The sequence below is a fragment of the Cyprinus carpio genome, chromosome B16, assembly GCF_018340385.1.
Source record: "Cyprinus carpio isolate SPL01 chromosome B16, ASM1834038v1, whole genome shotgun sequence".
NCBI classification, from domain to species: Eukaryota; Metazoa; Chordata; class Actinopteri; order Cypriniformes; family Cyprinidae; genus Cyprinus; species Cyprinus carpio.
Window position 1 is genome coordinate 26,677,458 of NC_056612.1, and position 17,012 is coordinate 26,694,469.

General features: G+C 35.2%; 1 protein-coding gene across 1 annotated transcript in view; it reads left to right on the forward strand.

The window, feature by feature from the left end:
* The first annotated feature begins 3,740 nt into the window (after positions 1 to 3,740).
* The window catches only part of LOC109078012 (igLON family member 5-like), a 173,499-nt gene continuing 160,227 nt past the window's right edge, over positions 3,741 to 17,012 (forward strand). The window contains exon 1 of the mRNA XM_042741753.1: positions 3,741 to 4,214. Coding sequence (XP_042597687.1) covers positions 4,157 to 4,214 — 58 coding nt within the window. The 5' untranslated portion in view covers positions 3,741 to 4,156. The remainder of the gene's footprint in view (positions 4,215 to 17,012) is intronic.

The following is a 17,012-nucleotide window of genomic DNA, read 5'->3' on the forward strand; positions in this document are numbered from 1 at the left end:
AGAGACAACAGGAGATGGACTTTTTCACTGGAGGAAGAGTTATTACGGACTCATATTTTGTCCAGAAGCGATGGTTTAAATTTAAAACGTTTTGAAGGATTTGTTTTGTTTGATGTCATTATTGCAAAATAGAGCCTGACAGCATGATCAGGACCCTGAAGGTTTAGTTTATGATAATGACTGGCCACCTGTAAATTATCCTACATATTACACAACTGCTTACCAAATGCATAAACATATGGACATGAAAAATTGATTTGAGTTCGAAATGATTTCATTATGTTAGAAGAAAGAGACATGGTGTGATAAGAAAGAAGCACAACTAGAAAATCACTTGGCCGGTGATGGATCAAGAAATCCAGAGAGACAGGCAATAAAACACATACGCTATACACGGTAAACAATGATTTTTTGATGTTGTAAATAAAACAAAGATTATTGGAGTGTTTTAGAAGAAAATACTGTTTGAGACTTTCAGGTTTAACTCGGTGTGTTATTTCTAATTTACTCATTCCTGAGTGAAAATTGTAAATCTTATGCCATTTTCTTCTGTGTATTGCAAATACTTAGGAAAAATGTGACAAGATATCAGTTATTTATTGTTAATATGATATACACTATATGCCATGAATTAGAGTTATATATTATAAAAACCTCAAAGATAATTATTATTTTTTTTTTTTCAAAAAGATTGTTTTGTGAGGTTATTTTGAAAAAATAAAAATAAAATAAATAAATAAATAAAAATCATGCATGGCCTGTGTGTTCTTCAATGTATTTGTTCAAATCGGTTTGATTAATTTTTAATTTACAGTGAGGAAAAAAAAAAAAAGATTTTTCAAAGTTTAACATTGTTGTAATTTCAGGTAAGACTTGCCATTTTTAACTGTAATTGTTTTGTGAAAATTGTTTATGCACTACATTTTTGTCACTGTATGAAATTACTGGGAAATTATTTTTGTAAGCAGTCATTGTTTTCAAATAGGCCAGAAAACTACTTCAGTAGATGCTAAGCATTGCAGGTACATGGTTTCGCTGAAGTGTCAAACTTCATTATTCAAAAAAAGGAGGTGACTTTTTTTTTTTTTTTTTGTAAGCAACACATTGCAAAAACTAAAATTCTCTTGTTTTTGGAGGTCTTTATTAAGTCTTTAATGTCACAGCAAAAAATACAAATACAAAATCAGAAACCAAACAGCATCCAGGTTGCATTATCCCAGATCTGAATGTGCCAGCCAAGCAGCTGCCACTGCTAGTGGACAGCTTTCTCCAGATATATGAGCAGTCTGAGCCGGAGCAATATCACAAGTGTGTGCAGCTGCTGTTGTGATGCTGCTGCTCTTGAAGGAGTCGTGTGGGTGTGAGCGAATTTGAACAGAAAAATGACAATGATAAACCAAAGCAGGTTGCAGAGACTATAAGAGTAGGGCTGCTGAAAAATCTTGAGACTTATCGAAAAACGTGATTGCGTTTGAAAAGGTCTCGGGCTGTCACAAAGAATTCTGAATGGATGAGGGACAACGGCGTTCAGATGGCAATCTTGAAATGGAAATTATACCAAGTCTGCCCTGGTGAAATCTTTCTCTGAGCGTCAAAAACAAACAGAAAGCACAAACTCGTTCAAATACACAGTAAAACAGAAGACAAGTTGATTCAAATCAATTAGAAATGAATGAGAACTTGATCTGCTGCATGAACACAATGTGAAACTCAGTATAATTTTCAATCTCACAACTAGCAAAAATTTGGAGAATGTTATGAAAATGTTATTTCAGAATGTTCTCTGAAAGTTCTAAATGTTTTTTTTTTGTTGTTGTTTTTTGTTTTTGTTTTATGTTGATGCGTGTGTTAATGGTAATGAAACATTCCATTTTATTATTTTGCATTAGGGGAATGCTACTTTTGAATGTTCTCTGAATGTTCTAAAACAAGTAGTTACATTTAAAAAATGTTAGACGAAATATCCAACTAAAATGTTTCAGAAAAATCTAAACTAACGTTTATTAAAGACTGGATAACTTTGAACGAACATTCTAATAATGTTACTGGAAGAATGTTTGTTCATAACATCAGAGAGAATGTTCTCTGTTAGCCTGGCTGTCATTTAACACTAGCATGCATATTAAATGAAACTCTGAGCCATTAATGTGTTGATAAATGCAACAAATCAGGACAAAAATTATTCAAAGTCAAGGCAAGGTTCGTAAGATCTCTTAACGGTTTCACAATTGATTTCACAGACAGATGCCAAATGAGTGTACTTCAAAACATTTTTATGCTTAGTAAACCTCAAAGCACTTTACACTCATAAACCAGTTACATCTGCATTAGAGGTCAAATTAGAGCCCACACAGACATAACTCTTGAGTGAGTTGGCCAAGTCGCCCGCAATACTCCTATTAGAGGTTGATTGAGTAAATAATGACTTTTTGAAAACATTTTTTGAGTGAACTATCGTTTTTAAAGGCTCAGTTCCAGCTCAGTATCATACGGAGTTCATATATTGATATTCAAATGCTGTTGCGACATCCCTTCAGTCAGGGCAGCCATCAATCTACAGATGACAGTCAACACCCTGTTAGAGCACAATTCTCCAGAGCCACTGACCTTGTGAGAGAACGGTGTGAATATTCCCACCAAATTACCATCAACGGCACGAGTCAGTGTCAAAACCACAACCAAAGTCACCATGGTTTCCATATAATATTATAAAAACATAACATTATCAAGTTCAGCACCTGTAATCAGGTGGGTGATTATATAGGCTGCTACTCTGTAATTTTTAAAAATGAATATGCATAAAAAATAGTGATTGCATTGTGACAGACTGACTGGACTAACAAACAAACTAATACAGCAAAACATCAAAGAATTATTTAAATCTTTAGTGTTGCTGGTGGTGTTTTCCCTCCAAAATGATGTCACTTGTTCCTGGAGGATGATGTCATGAGGTAACTGTTTTTGTTAGTTAAATGTGGGTCTGTTATGCTTTTTGAATAAGTATAAATAAATGTTTTGTCAATGTTCTTTGACGGACTGACTGGATCAACAAATGAACAGATACAACAAACCATCACAGAATTATTCAAATCCAATTAGTGGTGTTTTCCTTCCAATATGATGTCACTTCCTGGAGGATGAATGATGTCATGAAGCAACTGGCTTTTGTTAATTAATGGAATGGAGAGTGATTTTGATGACCCATTTCATTTTATTTTTAATCGGAACAGTATTTTATTTGAAGCATTACTAGGAATATTTCTGAATAAATTAGCCTACTTTTTATTTTAGAAGTTGGGGACATGGCAAAAGCAGTGAAATGCATGTGTAACTAATATGGTTTTCATCTTCAAAATTTGCGAGTTTAATATTTTATTTAGGCTATTAAGTCAGATGGGTGCACAAAAATGCTCCTCACTTTAGAAATGACCCAATAAATCAAGTGTGTTATTTCTAAACACTTCTCTGCTAAGTTTCCCCACGCAAATCACCTCTCCCAGTAGAGAACATAAAGCACTAATGTGCATGTCCACGCAAACACCTTTCCTCCAGTACTGCAGTGCACTGAGCGTGCTATAAATCACCTTATATTATCATAGCGCTCTTGGAGTCTCCGCCCCTCCGTGCTCACGATTGGTCGAATCTCCTTCTTGGTGCCTGGCCCACTTCCTCGACGCTCGCTGATTGGTGGAGGAGGTTCTCCTTGAGCTGTCAATCAGACGCTTCTTTCGTGCTCCGCTCTGATGCGATGCACAGTGATTCTGATTCACTGAGCACACAACATCCCACTAAACCACCTCAGCTGTCGCTTTTCTCTTTTTCTGTGGATGCCCTTGAATTGAAGGAAAAAAACTGAGGAGGTATACACAATATATATATTTATTTTTTTTCCCGCGCAAGGATTTATTTATACATTCTCTGGCACTCCAAACGCCAACAGATTGTGTTTGGTCTCCTTGCGAAGGGTCACTTGGGAAAATCGACCCGTCTTGTGGCACTCCTGACACACTTGGAAGATTTGTAGACTGCGGACGTTTCGTGAAATAGGACACACGGACGGACAACTGCGGTTTATGCGTGTTCCCGTTCATAGAAGATAGAAACGGACTGTTGCTGCAAGAACTGACAGAGAAATAACAAACAATCAACTCAAAACATGAGCTGCGCAATGTTGCGACACGCGCTCGCTTTGCTCTTGGCGTTGCTGTGGAAAGGTAAGTTGCAATTCTTCAAGAATTCTTCAGTAGAGAACATGTTCTTCACTCGTTCCTTGCCTCATTCTTTGCTGGGACCTGGAGTGGAATACTAATGCGGCTCCGGGGGTCTACCTGCCAATGAATCATGTGTGTGTGTGTATGCGTGTGTTATCAAATCATAGAGACAAGTGCGCTCCACAACACACGAGTTCTGCATATCAACCTGTTTTTATACAGTCTATGATATCAACACTTGGGGGAAAAAGACGGCTTTCCTCGACTCTATCTCTGTGTGTAAAAAGTCAGTGGATGCCTTTACAGATTTTGACACCAAATATTGTTTTTTTGTTTTTGTTTTTATGACCGACATCGATGTTTTTTTTTTTTTTTTTTTTTAGGTGTTCGATAATAACCAATATGCAAAACAGCTGATTAACATAATTATATATATTATCAAATACTAATTATTTTACACTAGTAATATGCATTAAATTACTTGATTTTTTTTTATTTTATTTTTTTACAAAAGTAGCTACATAGAATGTATCATACACATGTGCATATATAATTATAAAATGTTTTTTTGTTTTTGTTTGTTTCTATATTATTATATTTTGATGTATCTAATTATAATATTATATGGTAAGGGTTTAATGCCATTGTTGGGTGCGTGCTATATTTTAGAGATCCAGCAGGTGGCATTTATCAGTAGACCCCAATATGCATAATCGGATAATGGTTATTTTTAATTTTTTCATTTCTGATATGCAGCATGCATATATTCTTATTAAATAACCATTAGACTGGTGACTCATTGTGGAGTTATTGCTGTTTTTGTTATATTATATTGTCATAGTCATGGTCTTTTTATTAGCATACATTAATATTAATTGTCATTTTAAATGTATATTTATAGTTTTATAATTTTATTGTTGAAAAGACGGTGTTGTTGGTGGCGTTTCTTTAGAGAACCAGCAGGTGGCATTTATCGGTTGACTCGGTATTCAGAAACCGATAATGTTAGTTTTATTTTTAAATGTCTGATATCTAATATGCATAGAATAATAACTAAATAGCCATGAGACTAGTGACTCATCACAAATATTTTAGTATTGCTGTTTTGGTTCTTGCTGTTGTTGTTGCTGTATATTATATTGACACAGTCATGGTAATTATGTTAGCAAATATTAATTGACATTTAAAGTATATATTTATAGTTTTCTAATTAATTAATTAATGTTGAACAGACAGTGGTGTAATTGGTGGATATTCTTTAGAACCAACAGGTAGCATTATTAGCACAACCGATATTCAGAAACCGATAATGGTTATTTTTGCTTTTAAGTGGCTGATGTGCAATATGCAAACAATAATAATAACTAAATATTAATAATGATTTATTCTGATTATTTATTAATGCTGTTGTGGTTATATTGATATAGCCAAATTAATAGTTATTATATTAGTAGATATTATTTGAAGATTCATTGTAATTGATAATGATATTTAGACATATAATTTTGTAATTTTAATGTAAAAAAAAACAAAAAAAAAAACATGTATTGTTGTTGTTTGTGGCTATTCTTTATAGGTCCAGCAGATGGCCCGATATTCATTTCCACCTGATTCTTTGTGAATATCATTCATGCTGATTATCTACATGCAATTACTTGGCTTGTGATTTTTCTCAGTAAATGGTGGTATATGAACCTGATGATTATCTCATAGCAGAAACAAGTGTTGCGTTGCTGCGGTTTTGACACTAACTGTTGAAAAAGTGCTGTGTGATTTGCGTTTGACATCTACTCCGAGCTCTCATCTTTTTGATCGTTCTGAGACAGTCATACTTGGTGAAATGGTTAATATCAGAAAGATGAAGAAAACCAGACACCGCTGGGTGATTTGTATGGGTTTGGAGTTCTATTGTTGCATTATTGATCTGTCAGAGAATGCATGGGGCATCACAGGGAGGGAATAATAGCTCTCGGTGTGCTGTGAATGGATGAATACTTGCTTTGAAATGATGTTTGATTCCACTTTTTGAGCCCTTTACCACGATGAACACAAATTTAATCATTCTTGCCCTGTGGGGGGAGTTTTTTCTCCATGCAGGTGCCAAAATTTCTGATAGAGAACTCCATGTGTAAAATGTCTCTTGTGCCCCTTGCGTGTACAAAAATGCACTTCAGTGCATGCAAGCCACCTATTAGAGCTTGCATAAATCATCTGTTAATCAGAATAGATTTTCATTATTTGACGACAATGCTATTTATGCACAGATCAATGTGAGATTAAAGGAACAGCCCATGCAAACATGAAAATTCTGTTGTTATTTATTTGGAAGAATCTTCATTCAGCTGTTTTGTGCATGCAGAGTTCTCCTTCTGTGTTCCTTAGAAAAACTCTCAGACTACAGGTGAGTATATAATGACAGAATTTTCCCTTTTGGTCGATTTGATCCTTTAACATCGCAAAGCTCGCAAAATAGGTATGTGGAAGGACATGTGACATTGTGTGAGTGAAGAGCATGTTTTAATTTTCATGTCAGCGTGTGTTTTGGATGGTGGGAGGGGTAAAATAGACACCCTGAGAGTTTGTTCTCCCTCAGACTCAACAGTGCTGATGATGTTTGCTCAGGGGAAAATCTGTCTGAAACTCATTATGTTTTTTTCTCACAATTCAGCAGTTCTGCACAAGGGAAATTGATTCAGGCGTCTGATAATTTGATATGTACTGACCACATAATTTACACTCGCTCACAGTTGCTGGCCTTTTCAGCATTGATTATTTTTTTCTTTTTCCATCCATCCATCCATCCATCCAAGTTCGAAGTGCAGAATCTGACTAACTAAAATATATTTTTACTTGAGTAACTTCTTCAGCTGGTCACTCGTAAAAAACGTACTTGTCTTTTGAATAAAATCCAAAGGGTCTGCCAAAAAAAGCATCTGCCAAATGCATGAATATATATTTTTATACCTCCAACCTCATAACTTATTTTTAGAGCACCCATAAGAATTGGCTTCTCTTTAAAAAATACTGAAACACTTTGTTTTTTAATATCACACATCCTGTTACCTGACAGATATCACTGTGACAGAATTAGACTCTGCAGGTTTGCAATTTTTATATAATTAAAAAGATAGCCAACACAGTATTTTTTTCTTGAGGTTTTAAATTTTTAAATTAAGGTTATTGGAGTACGTCTAACAAGAAAATACTATTTCAGGAAACATCTGAAATTTATGTTTAATTCAATGTGTTACTTGCTGTTTTTTAAAATTTACTAGCAAAATTTGAGTGGAAACTGTTTGAAAGTAATTCTTATATAAGTTTTCCTCAATAATCTTCAAGTATTTCCATTTACCTGTCAATAATATATATAAAAATTACTATGACTTATAGTTTTTTGGAAATGGTACTAATACTACGATTTTTTAAATAAATATTCTGGTATGCTCTTAAATAAAGGTCCCAAATGTTTTTTTTATTTTTATTTATTTATTTATTTATTTTACAGCGATGCCATATAAAAATCATTTTTGGTACCCAAAAAGATAATTTTTTTTCTTAATGTGAAGAACATTTTAATAATCTAAAGAACCCTTTTCTTCTATAAAGAACCTTTTTTTGGAATGGAAAGATTCCATGGATGTTTAAAGTTCTTCATGGAACCACAGATTCCAAAATAGAATCTTGAGTGTACTTTCTTAAAAATAAAAGTTCTTTATAGCCATTGATGGTTTCATAAAGAACTTTTATCATTCATGAAATCTTTCCATTGAAAAGGGTTCTTTAGATGGTCCCTTTAAGAACTGCTCAATTGAAAGCTTATTTGAGTAACTTAAATTGGTTCTTTTATGGAGTTTATCAATTATGCTGAAGTACTATGTCTGATACCATCCCTGTACCTCGGTGCAAAACATGGTATTTTTATGCAAATAACTCAAGAATGCAAAAGACTCATTAGTCTCTACATCAAAGGCAGAGGGGTTCCTGTTCTCAAAACGTGTTTAGCTCATTCTTTCCTCAACATTACTGGGACTTATTTGACAATGCCGCAGTGGGATTGTGGGCAGCACACCAGTAGCTGGAAGATTTCTGGTTCTCTGCCCTGGTTTTGTACACGTGAGCAGGTCACGTGACCTACACTTTAGTGCAACTTGCATCACCGTTTCCCCTTGACCCAACACAGATGCCCTGAAACTACAGAGGCTGCTTAACGTCCTTTATGTAATCGAATTAAAATGATATGGCCTTGACTGACCTAGAAGAGTCAGAAAGTTAACAAAATATAAAAAATGAGAGTTCTTCTGCATCTGTTATTATTCCAAAACGAGCCATGAATCGGTATCTCTTTAATTGTCTTTTTAAGACTAATTGCTTTAAATGGGGGGGGGGGGGTTGCATTTGTTCTGTTTGTCTTGCAGGGCATATTTTGATTCAACATTTTGTTTTCACTGTGAATACTAATCACACTGCAACACAATAAGTCCCTGCAGGGTATCTAAGGGCATTTTCACACGAGAACTTTTGCTCCAGACTCAAGTCTGTTTGACATCAGAGCCCGGTTTGTATAGTTGTTTTGGACTAACTGAAGCAAGTATTAATGATGTGTAATTTGCCTGTTGTGGTATGAAACATTTCTTGTTGCCTTTGCATTTTTTTTGGGGGATGCAGATACAGTACTGTAGAAATGTCACTGTGTGCATGTTAAGTTTAGTGCAGAAAACCAGGGACAAATATTAATGACACATCTCTGTTGAATCGTTAACTGGTTAGAAATGTAAACAGCTGCTGATAGTATTGATACTGATGTATTCACAAATTGGAACAAGTTTTGGATGCAAAAATCAACTAGTTTGACAACAGCCTGAGTGCATTTGCTATAACGTATTTCACATCATTAAAGGCTTTTACTTTTATTGCTAATCCACATTTGCAACCTTAAGTTACAGCATCAACAAAGCATTCAACTCTTTAAAAAAACTCCAAATTGCTTTAGATAAAATATCTGCCAAATGCATAAATATCTGTGTGTGTGTATGTTTATTTCTAAATCTTTATATAAAAAATATATTTTTAACATCACACTTAAAATTTCACTGCGACTTGTATTCCTAATCCACATTTGCAACCGTAAGGTACAGACTTTTCTTGGACTAAAAGTTGTTTACGTTCCCAAGCATCATTAAAGCATGCAGTTTGTCTTTGAAGCAACTTCAAATTGCTTTATATAAAAGCATCTGCCAAATGCATAAATGGATTTTTTTTGACCGCTGAACATATAAATATTTTTAGATCTCCCATGATGAATTGGCTTCTGTTAATTTTTTTTTTAATATATATATATATGTATATATATATATATATATATATATATATATATTATATATATATATATATATATATATATTAACACATCACACATAAAGTTTTGCTACTACTTTTATCACCAGTCCACATTTTCCTCCTTAACTTTCAGATGTTTTCTTTAAATATCAGTTATTTAAGCTCCCAAGCATCACAAGGCACACAGATTGTCTTTGAAAAACTCCAAATAGCTTTAGATAAAAGCATCTGGCAAATGCAAACATGTTTTATGTATGTGTATACGTATATGTATGTATGTATGTATGTATGTATTTACCACTAACCTTATAAAATATTTGTAGATCACCTATAATCAGTTTGCTTCTCTTTAAAAATATTAACTTTTTTGGATAGTAAATTTCACTGCTACTTTCATTCCCAATCCACATTTGCAACCTTAAATTACATATATTTTCTTGGAATAAAACTTATTTACGCTCCCAAGCATCATTAAAGCATGCAATTTGTCCTTAAAGTATGCGTGTCTTTGAATAAACTCCAAATTGCTTTTGGATTAAAACATCTGCCAAATGCATAAATGTTTTTTTTTTTTTTTTTTTAACTCCATGTATTTTTAGACCACCCATAATGAATTGGCTTCTCTTTACTTTTATGGGAACATTATAAAATAAAAAGCATAAAAAAATTCCCTACTACTTCATTGCTAATCCACATTTGCAACCTTAAAATGCAGATATGATCTTGAAATATAAATTATTTTAGCTCCCAAGCATCACCAAAGCATGCAACTTTCCAAAATCACCTGTTGAAAACAAACTTCATCAGAAAAGCGGAGATCATGTGTTGGCAGGCAGCTGGGAGCAGGTGAACGGCTTGTTCAGTAGATCATAACCAATTCTGCACGTTAATGCGGTACACGGTGGTGCAAGAGGGTCAATGCGATGGTTTGTGTTCGTTTGTCTCCCCCATTGCAGGACCAAGATGGTTGGCTGGCAGGGAAAGCGCAATGAAATCAATCCTCTGCCAGCCGAAACAGATGCCCCGTCTTTCAAAACTGGCTCCTATCTTTTTCCATGTGCAGCTCTCCAAACTTGGCCCTGCTCAGATTCTGTGGCTCTGTGTCGTTTCTGGATCTGTTTGTCTTTGTTGTTGCCGGCTTGAAGTCCATCAGACCTGGCCTGCGCATCTAGTGGAAAGGAGCCGTTGACTTAATCGCATTGCCGGGGTGGGCTGATTTGATTGCAGTGGGCTTCGAGCCTGAGATTGCTTATTACACCTGTTGGAAACAGCGCTGACAGATGGTGCTTTTTTTGGCGATCTGGACTTTTTAAAATGTGTCGCTAAGGCAATCAAGCCATAGAGGATTTGTAAACATTTTCCTCACAGATACAAAACCATTTAGCAAAACCCTTTTTTTTTTTTTTTACAAACTGCCCGCAGTCCAGCTCAACCAGATGCTAAATGTGCTGGAATAGCATTTGATTTAAGCCATTATACTTTTCAGCACTCCTTTATATGCAAATGAGGCGTATAGAATGTTTTATTTACAAAAGCGCTATTTACACACATTCTGACCACGTTCAAACCTGAGATCTTCTTGCATTTATCCATTTTTGTTGTTTCAACATTTCTCTTCTTGTCTTTATTGTATTTAAGTAGTTCTTTAAAGCTACAATGAAACTGTGAGCGCCACCTAGTGGACCTGTCAATCAATGCAGTTAGATGCTTGAATTTGCACAAAAAACATCATAAAAATCATGTGAATTTTTTTGTCTAAAGTATATAAGCAAAGACTGGCCGCTTATAGATTGCACTTTGTTCACAAAAAAAATAAATACTTTACTCATTTAATGTTGTGATCACTTTGGAAAGCAAGATTTTTTAAAGCAATGGATTTTAGATTGCACCTTAATTCACAAAAATCTGTGCTATTTACCTGCCACATTTAATGGTGTGCTTTTATTTGAAAGATGCATTTTCTAGTGATCATGTAAAAAATAAGTGTAATGATGTGCCGATTCAGCATGCTAATTCAGCATTAAGCTCTTATTCATGAATAAGCAAAATTCTAATTTATAACTCCATGCAAAGGAATCTCATAGAATGCACTTTATTTGCAAATTGTACTTTGTTTATGCATTTTATAGTGATCATGTAAAAAAGTAAAAACGCAATAAGGTGAGCATTTGCATTTCAGTGTTATGATCTTCTTTTTCATGAATAGCATTGAGCTGTTAAATAGAGTCATTATTCTTTTCAGCAAAAACATGCCTGCTTTCTATGCAAATGTGGCTTATAGAATGCAAAATCTACTTTACTCACGTAACATTGTGATTGCTTGGGGACAAAAGATGAAAAACTATATTTGTGTACCTTTTTTTTATGATTTGTTAATTTACTATAAAGAAATACATTTGCACCATTTTAGCATTTAGCTAATTCAGTGCAAAACTCCAAGAACCAGCCATAATCCATCTACTAAATGCACTGAAAAAGCATTTTACTTTCTAGTATTTACATTGCACATGAAGCTTGTTATAATTTCACTATTGCTTAGTGCAATTGAATTATATCAAAAACAGATTATTTGTGTACATTTTCTAGTGATTGTGCAAAATTCGTATAAAATAAACACGAGGCAAACGTTTGCATCAACTGAGCATGTTAATTCAGTGCTAAGCTCTTATTATTCATGAATAGTTGTGTCATGAGTGTTTAATCATTATTGTATGATCATTACTTATTTCAGTGAATATGCCTCCTTTCTATGCAAATGCGGCTATTAAAATCCATTTACTTTACTCATTTAATGTTAAACAACACTATAAACGTCAAACTATATTTGTGTAAAAAAAATGTTGTGGTCATGTAAACTTTTTCTCCAAAGAAACACAATTTGATTGCATTGTGTTATTTCATTGCAAAACCCTGCGTCGTATTAAAGAACTGAATGCAATCCAGCAGAAACAAATGCTAAGCGTGCTGGATTAGCATTGAGCCATGAGTGTTTAAATTGCACATGAGACTTGTTATAAATTCACAAAACACTATTTGGAGCACTATTTGCCTAGTGCAGTTGAATTTCATTAAAAAGAGATGTTTGTGTACATTTTCTAGTGATTGTGACAGCGCTAATTCATCAAATGATGGAGAAGAGTGGCGTATATCCAGACGCCTGTCGCTGACGAGCACACTTTTAGCATTTTAAAGAGCTGCTTCAGGTGCCTCGCTGCAAAAAATATTTTCTTACTCTGTATTTTTGTCATTTTTTCCAGTACAAATGTCTAAACATTATTAACCCTCATGTTGTGTTTCGTTCAGTTCAGCTTGAGAGGGTTTTCTTTTCCCCAAAAGTGCTAGTTAATGTTGTCAGATTGGACTAAAACATACTGACTTTGCTCATACTGGCTTTTTTATATATATATATAATTTTTATACTCTTTTAAAGATTTTTTCCCTGCCTTGTTACACTTATGGTTTTCCTGGTCAAAATTGGCCTACAAGTTTTTAAGTGAACATTGCCAAAATTATCCACAAATAATGCTTTTTTCCCCTAAATAACTGAGGTGCATAAGCTCAGATCAATGAGACTTATGATCAATCGGTTCCAAAAAGAAACACAAAACCTGTGCTAATTGAAAGAAAACGAGCTGATAAAAAAAAAAACTGAATCAAGGATTTAGTGATAATATCACATAATGAGAAATTTACAAGTAATTTAACAGGAAACAGCAAATTAGATAAAGTCTTTACAGCACAGAAAAAGGGTTAAATTAAGATGCATTTACTCAAGAAGCAAAATGACTCGTTCTTTAATAAATGTAATTCAAATAGTAAACACGATTATTTTTCTTAACCTATTGGCAGATATGTTTTATTGCTTCAAGCAAAAACTCAGTTTTGATAATAGCTTATGATCGATCAGTTCCAAAAAGAAATATAAAACCTGCGCTATTTGAAAGAAAACAAGTTGACAAAAAAGATTAAAAGGCCTACAGAAAGTTCCTTCTAAATTTTCTCAGTTTTTGGGTGAACATTACCAAAATTATCCACAAATAATGTGTTTTCCACTTAAAAACTGAGGTGCATGAGCTAAAATCAATGAGGCCTGCTATAAATCAGTTCCAAAAGAAACACAAAACCTGTGCCAACTGAAAGCAAACTAGTTGACAAAAAGATTGAATCCAAGATTTGGTCATAATATCAAATAATGAGAGTTTTACAAGCAATTTTTGACCAGGAACACCAAATTAAGTAAAGGATTTTCAGCACAGAATAAGGGTTAAGTCAAGTATTTACAGTACTTAAGAAGCAAAATGAAATTGGTATCAAATTAACAGAGATTATTGCCAAAACAACAAGAAATTCCTGCCACTGGTGGTAATTCAAATGGAAAACAAGATTAGGTTTCTTAACCTTTTGGCAGATATTTTGTGTTGTTTAAGGCAAAAAACTACATTTTGATAAATTTAAGACTTCATATCCAATGTCATTTTGCTTCTAAAGCAAATATTTATTGGTTTAAAGTGGTCATATGATTTAAATTTTTCCTTTCTCTTTGGACTGTTACAGGCTCTTGGTGCATTAAGAATATCTGTAACGTTGGAAAGACTAAAGCCTCAAATCCAAAGATACATTCTTTATCAAAGTTAAGACTCTGCCACGCCCCCTAAAACAGCTCGTTCTAACACACCCCCACATCTCTACGTCACTATGTGGGAATATTTGTGTAATGCCGCCCAAATGTTCACACAAAGAGAGAAGGCGTGGTTTCAGTAAGTGCAGTTAGTGTTGAAGCAGTCATGTCAGGGAGACGCTGTGTGTATCTAGGAGAAAGCAAAAGCACTTTATTTGGCCTTCCAAAAGTAGATGCATTTAGGAAGCTTCAAGATTACTTACAACAGAACAGCAACACATTTTATGGACGACCGTTTCGTGAATCTAGGAGAGGAGGTCATTCTGACTTTGCTACAACAATCTGGCGCTTCTGAATCAGCTACTGTAAGTATGATTTGTTATTAAAGTATTTGCTATTGACTGTTCAAATGCAGAGTTTTGCGGTCGTGTGTGTGTGTGTGTGTGAGAGAGAGAGAGAGAGAGAGAGACAGGGTCACACAGTGGAGTCAGCTGTCTTCATTCTTCACTGAGGCATTTTTACCACAAACACATAGGAGCTTCATCACTGTGTCTGTCACATGACTCTGTTCCCCTTTCAGGCTTGAACTGATGGTAAAACTAAGGACATTATTAACTGTCTTTACATTTATTTTGAAAGATGAAGCTTGTGATTATGGAAATGAAACATTATGGAAAAATTTCTTACGAGTGCTTGCGGTGCTCGGCCAATCACAATGCACTGGGTCAGTTTGCCAATCAGAGCAGACTGCGCTTGTCAGAAGGAGGGACTTTGTAGAAAACGACGCGTTTGAGAGAGGCGGGGCATAGAGAACCTACAATAATGTACAGTATTTGAAAAATAAAGTGTTTTTTGAACATTAAAGCATGTCAACATATTCTGTTACACCAAATACACAAAATAATGATCTTTAAAAAAGCATCATATGACCCCTTTAAGAACACTAACATATTTCTACCATAAAACAAGACAAAAATTCAGAGTAAGAAAATGATTTTTGCAGTGCTGCAGTAGCAGAAAGACATTTGAACACTGCGTTCACTGAGTTGACAAATGAAATGTGACAGATCTGTGACCACACACGGCGGTTCAGAGCTTGGGGTGAGGATAAAGGGTTAAGTCACTGTAGAAGCCACAGAATATTATCCTTTGCAGGCAGTCAGATGTACTGCAATAAATAATGATGATTGCCTAAAGTCTTCATTACAGTGAACCTAAGAGACATGTAAATGAAACTGGTCGGCGGCGGCGTTGGGTAGGTTTCACGAGCATGTTTAATTATCATCTCTCACTCCTCCCTAGCCCTTCTGCAATCCCCAGCTCAACCCCCATGTCCATGAAGAAAGGGCCTCACTTTAATAATAAAGAAAAAAGCCCCATGTTTTATTTAACACAGCAGAAGAGAGGATCATTCAAGTGGCAGCGGAGTGGATGTAGGGGCAGAAATAAGTGGGGTGAGAGAAGTACTCGCAAATATTTTTGGCACACGCTCGGCCATGCGTGGCGTGAATGTTTCCGTGCATGCATGCCGACTCTTTTGCTCTTATTTGCACCACCGGCGAAGTGAAGTCAGATGTTTGCAGCAAAGCTTACTGGTCAAACATAAAAATAAAAGACGAGAACAGAAAACATGTGCATATTCCTGCCTTTCTGTGATCTTTTTCGAAAATGCTATTGGCATACTGAGAGAATCTAATAAGGTTGGGGTCCTTGAGATGCAGTCGGCGCTGTCAGAGAGAGCGCGTTTGGATACAGAGTCCAGATTGGAGTGGGCTCTTTGTCCTGAGGGACGTGGAGGGTCCTTGCACTCTCCCTGTCCTCATTATGGCAGACAAGGTGCTCGGCAGCGAATCAATAGCGACGGCTTAGACACTAACACCGGGCGCATGTGGTAATAGGTTCATGCGTGCGTGTCTCCGAGTTGGTTTTTGTCCTGGAAAAACCGCCGTTAGACTCTTTGCACATTTGCAGACTATACAGTCCCTCAGTGCTCGAGTTAATGGTGGTAATTTTTAATGTTGAGTTATTGCGCCATTGCAGACCTATAATGAAAGTGAAATGATGGTGATTTCAGAGCAGCGGGGTATGAAGACTGAACCGTGTTTGCTCTGGCTGCTGATTCTGTGGTTTATACTGCTGTTCGCATGTCATCTGATGCAAATGTTGCTGGAGAACCCAATTAACATTTTTAATGGGCCTTTTCCACCTCTTGCTTTGGTGCGTAGTGGGAATCTTGGAGAGATATTCTCTGAAAACAGTACTGCATTAAGTAAATCTTGTTTTAAGAATGTTTTTATGAGAAAACATGGAGATGCAATAGTTCAAATTCCGTCTGAAATGTATTAAATTATTTGTTATTTTAAGACTCACAACTAATTAAAGGTCATTTACAGTAACTCTCTATAAAAATTAAAGCACACTAATGGTGTATTCACACCAGACGCAAAGCAAATATGCGCATCGCGTCACTCAATCTAGATTACTCGTGGGATGTTTTTCATGTCACTCGCACAAAAAAAAAACGGCACAATCAACCATGGTGGAGATAACTACAATCGCTGTTTTGTACCTGTTGTCAAAAAGTCCCAAATACAATGGAGAGCCAAACGCCGACGTTTGCAGCAGCAGCACCATCCAGAGGATGAATAACGTTAGGATCCTGTATTAATGTGTGTGTTACATTTTACTACTGTATATATACACCAACATTACTATTATTTTTATTATTGATAGCAGCATCTCTGTAGCCATGCTAATAAAATACAACTACCACTACAACTGATTTGAATTGTTTTCTATGCTCCAGACTTATATAATAACAGACAGCTACAATAATACTCTCTTCT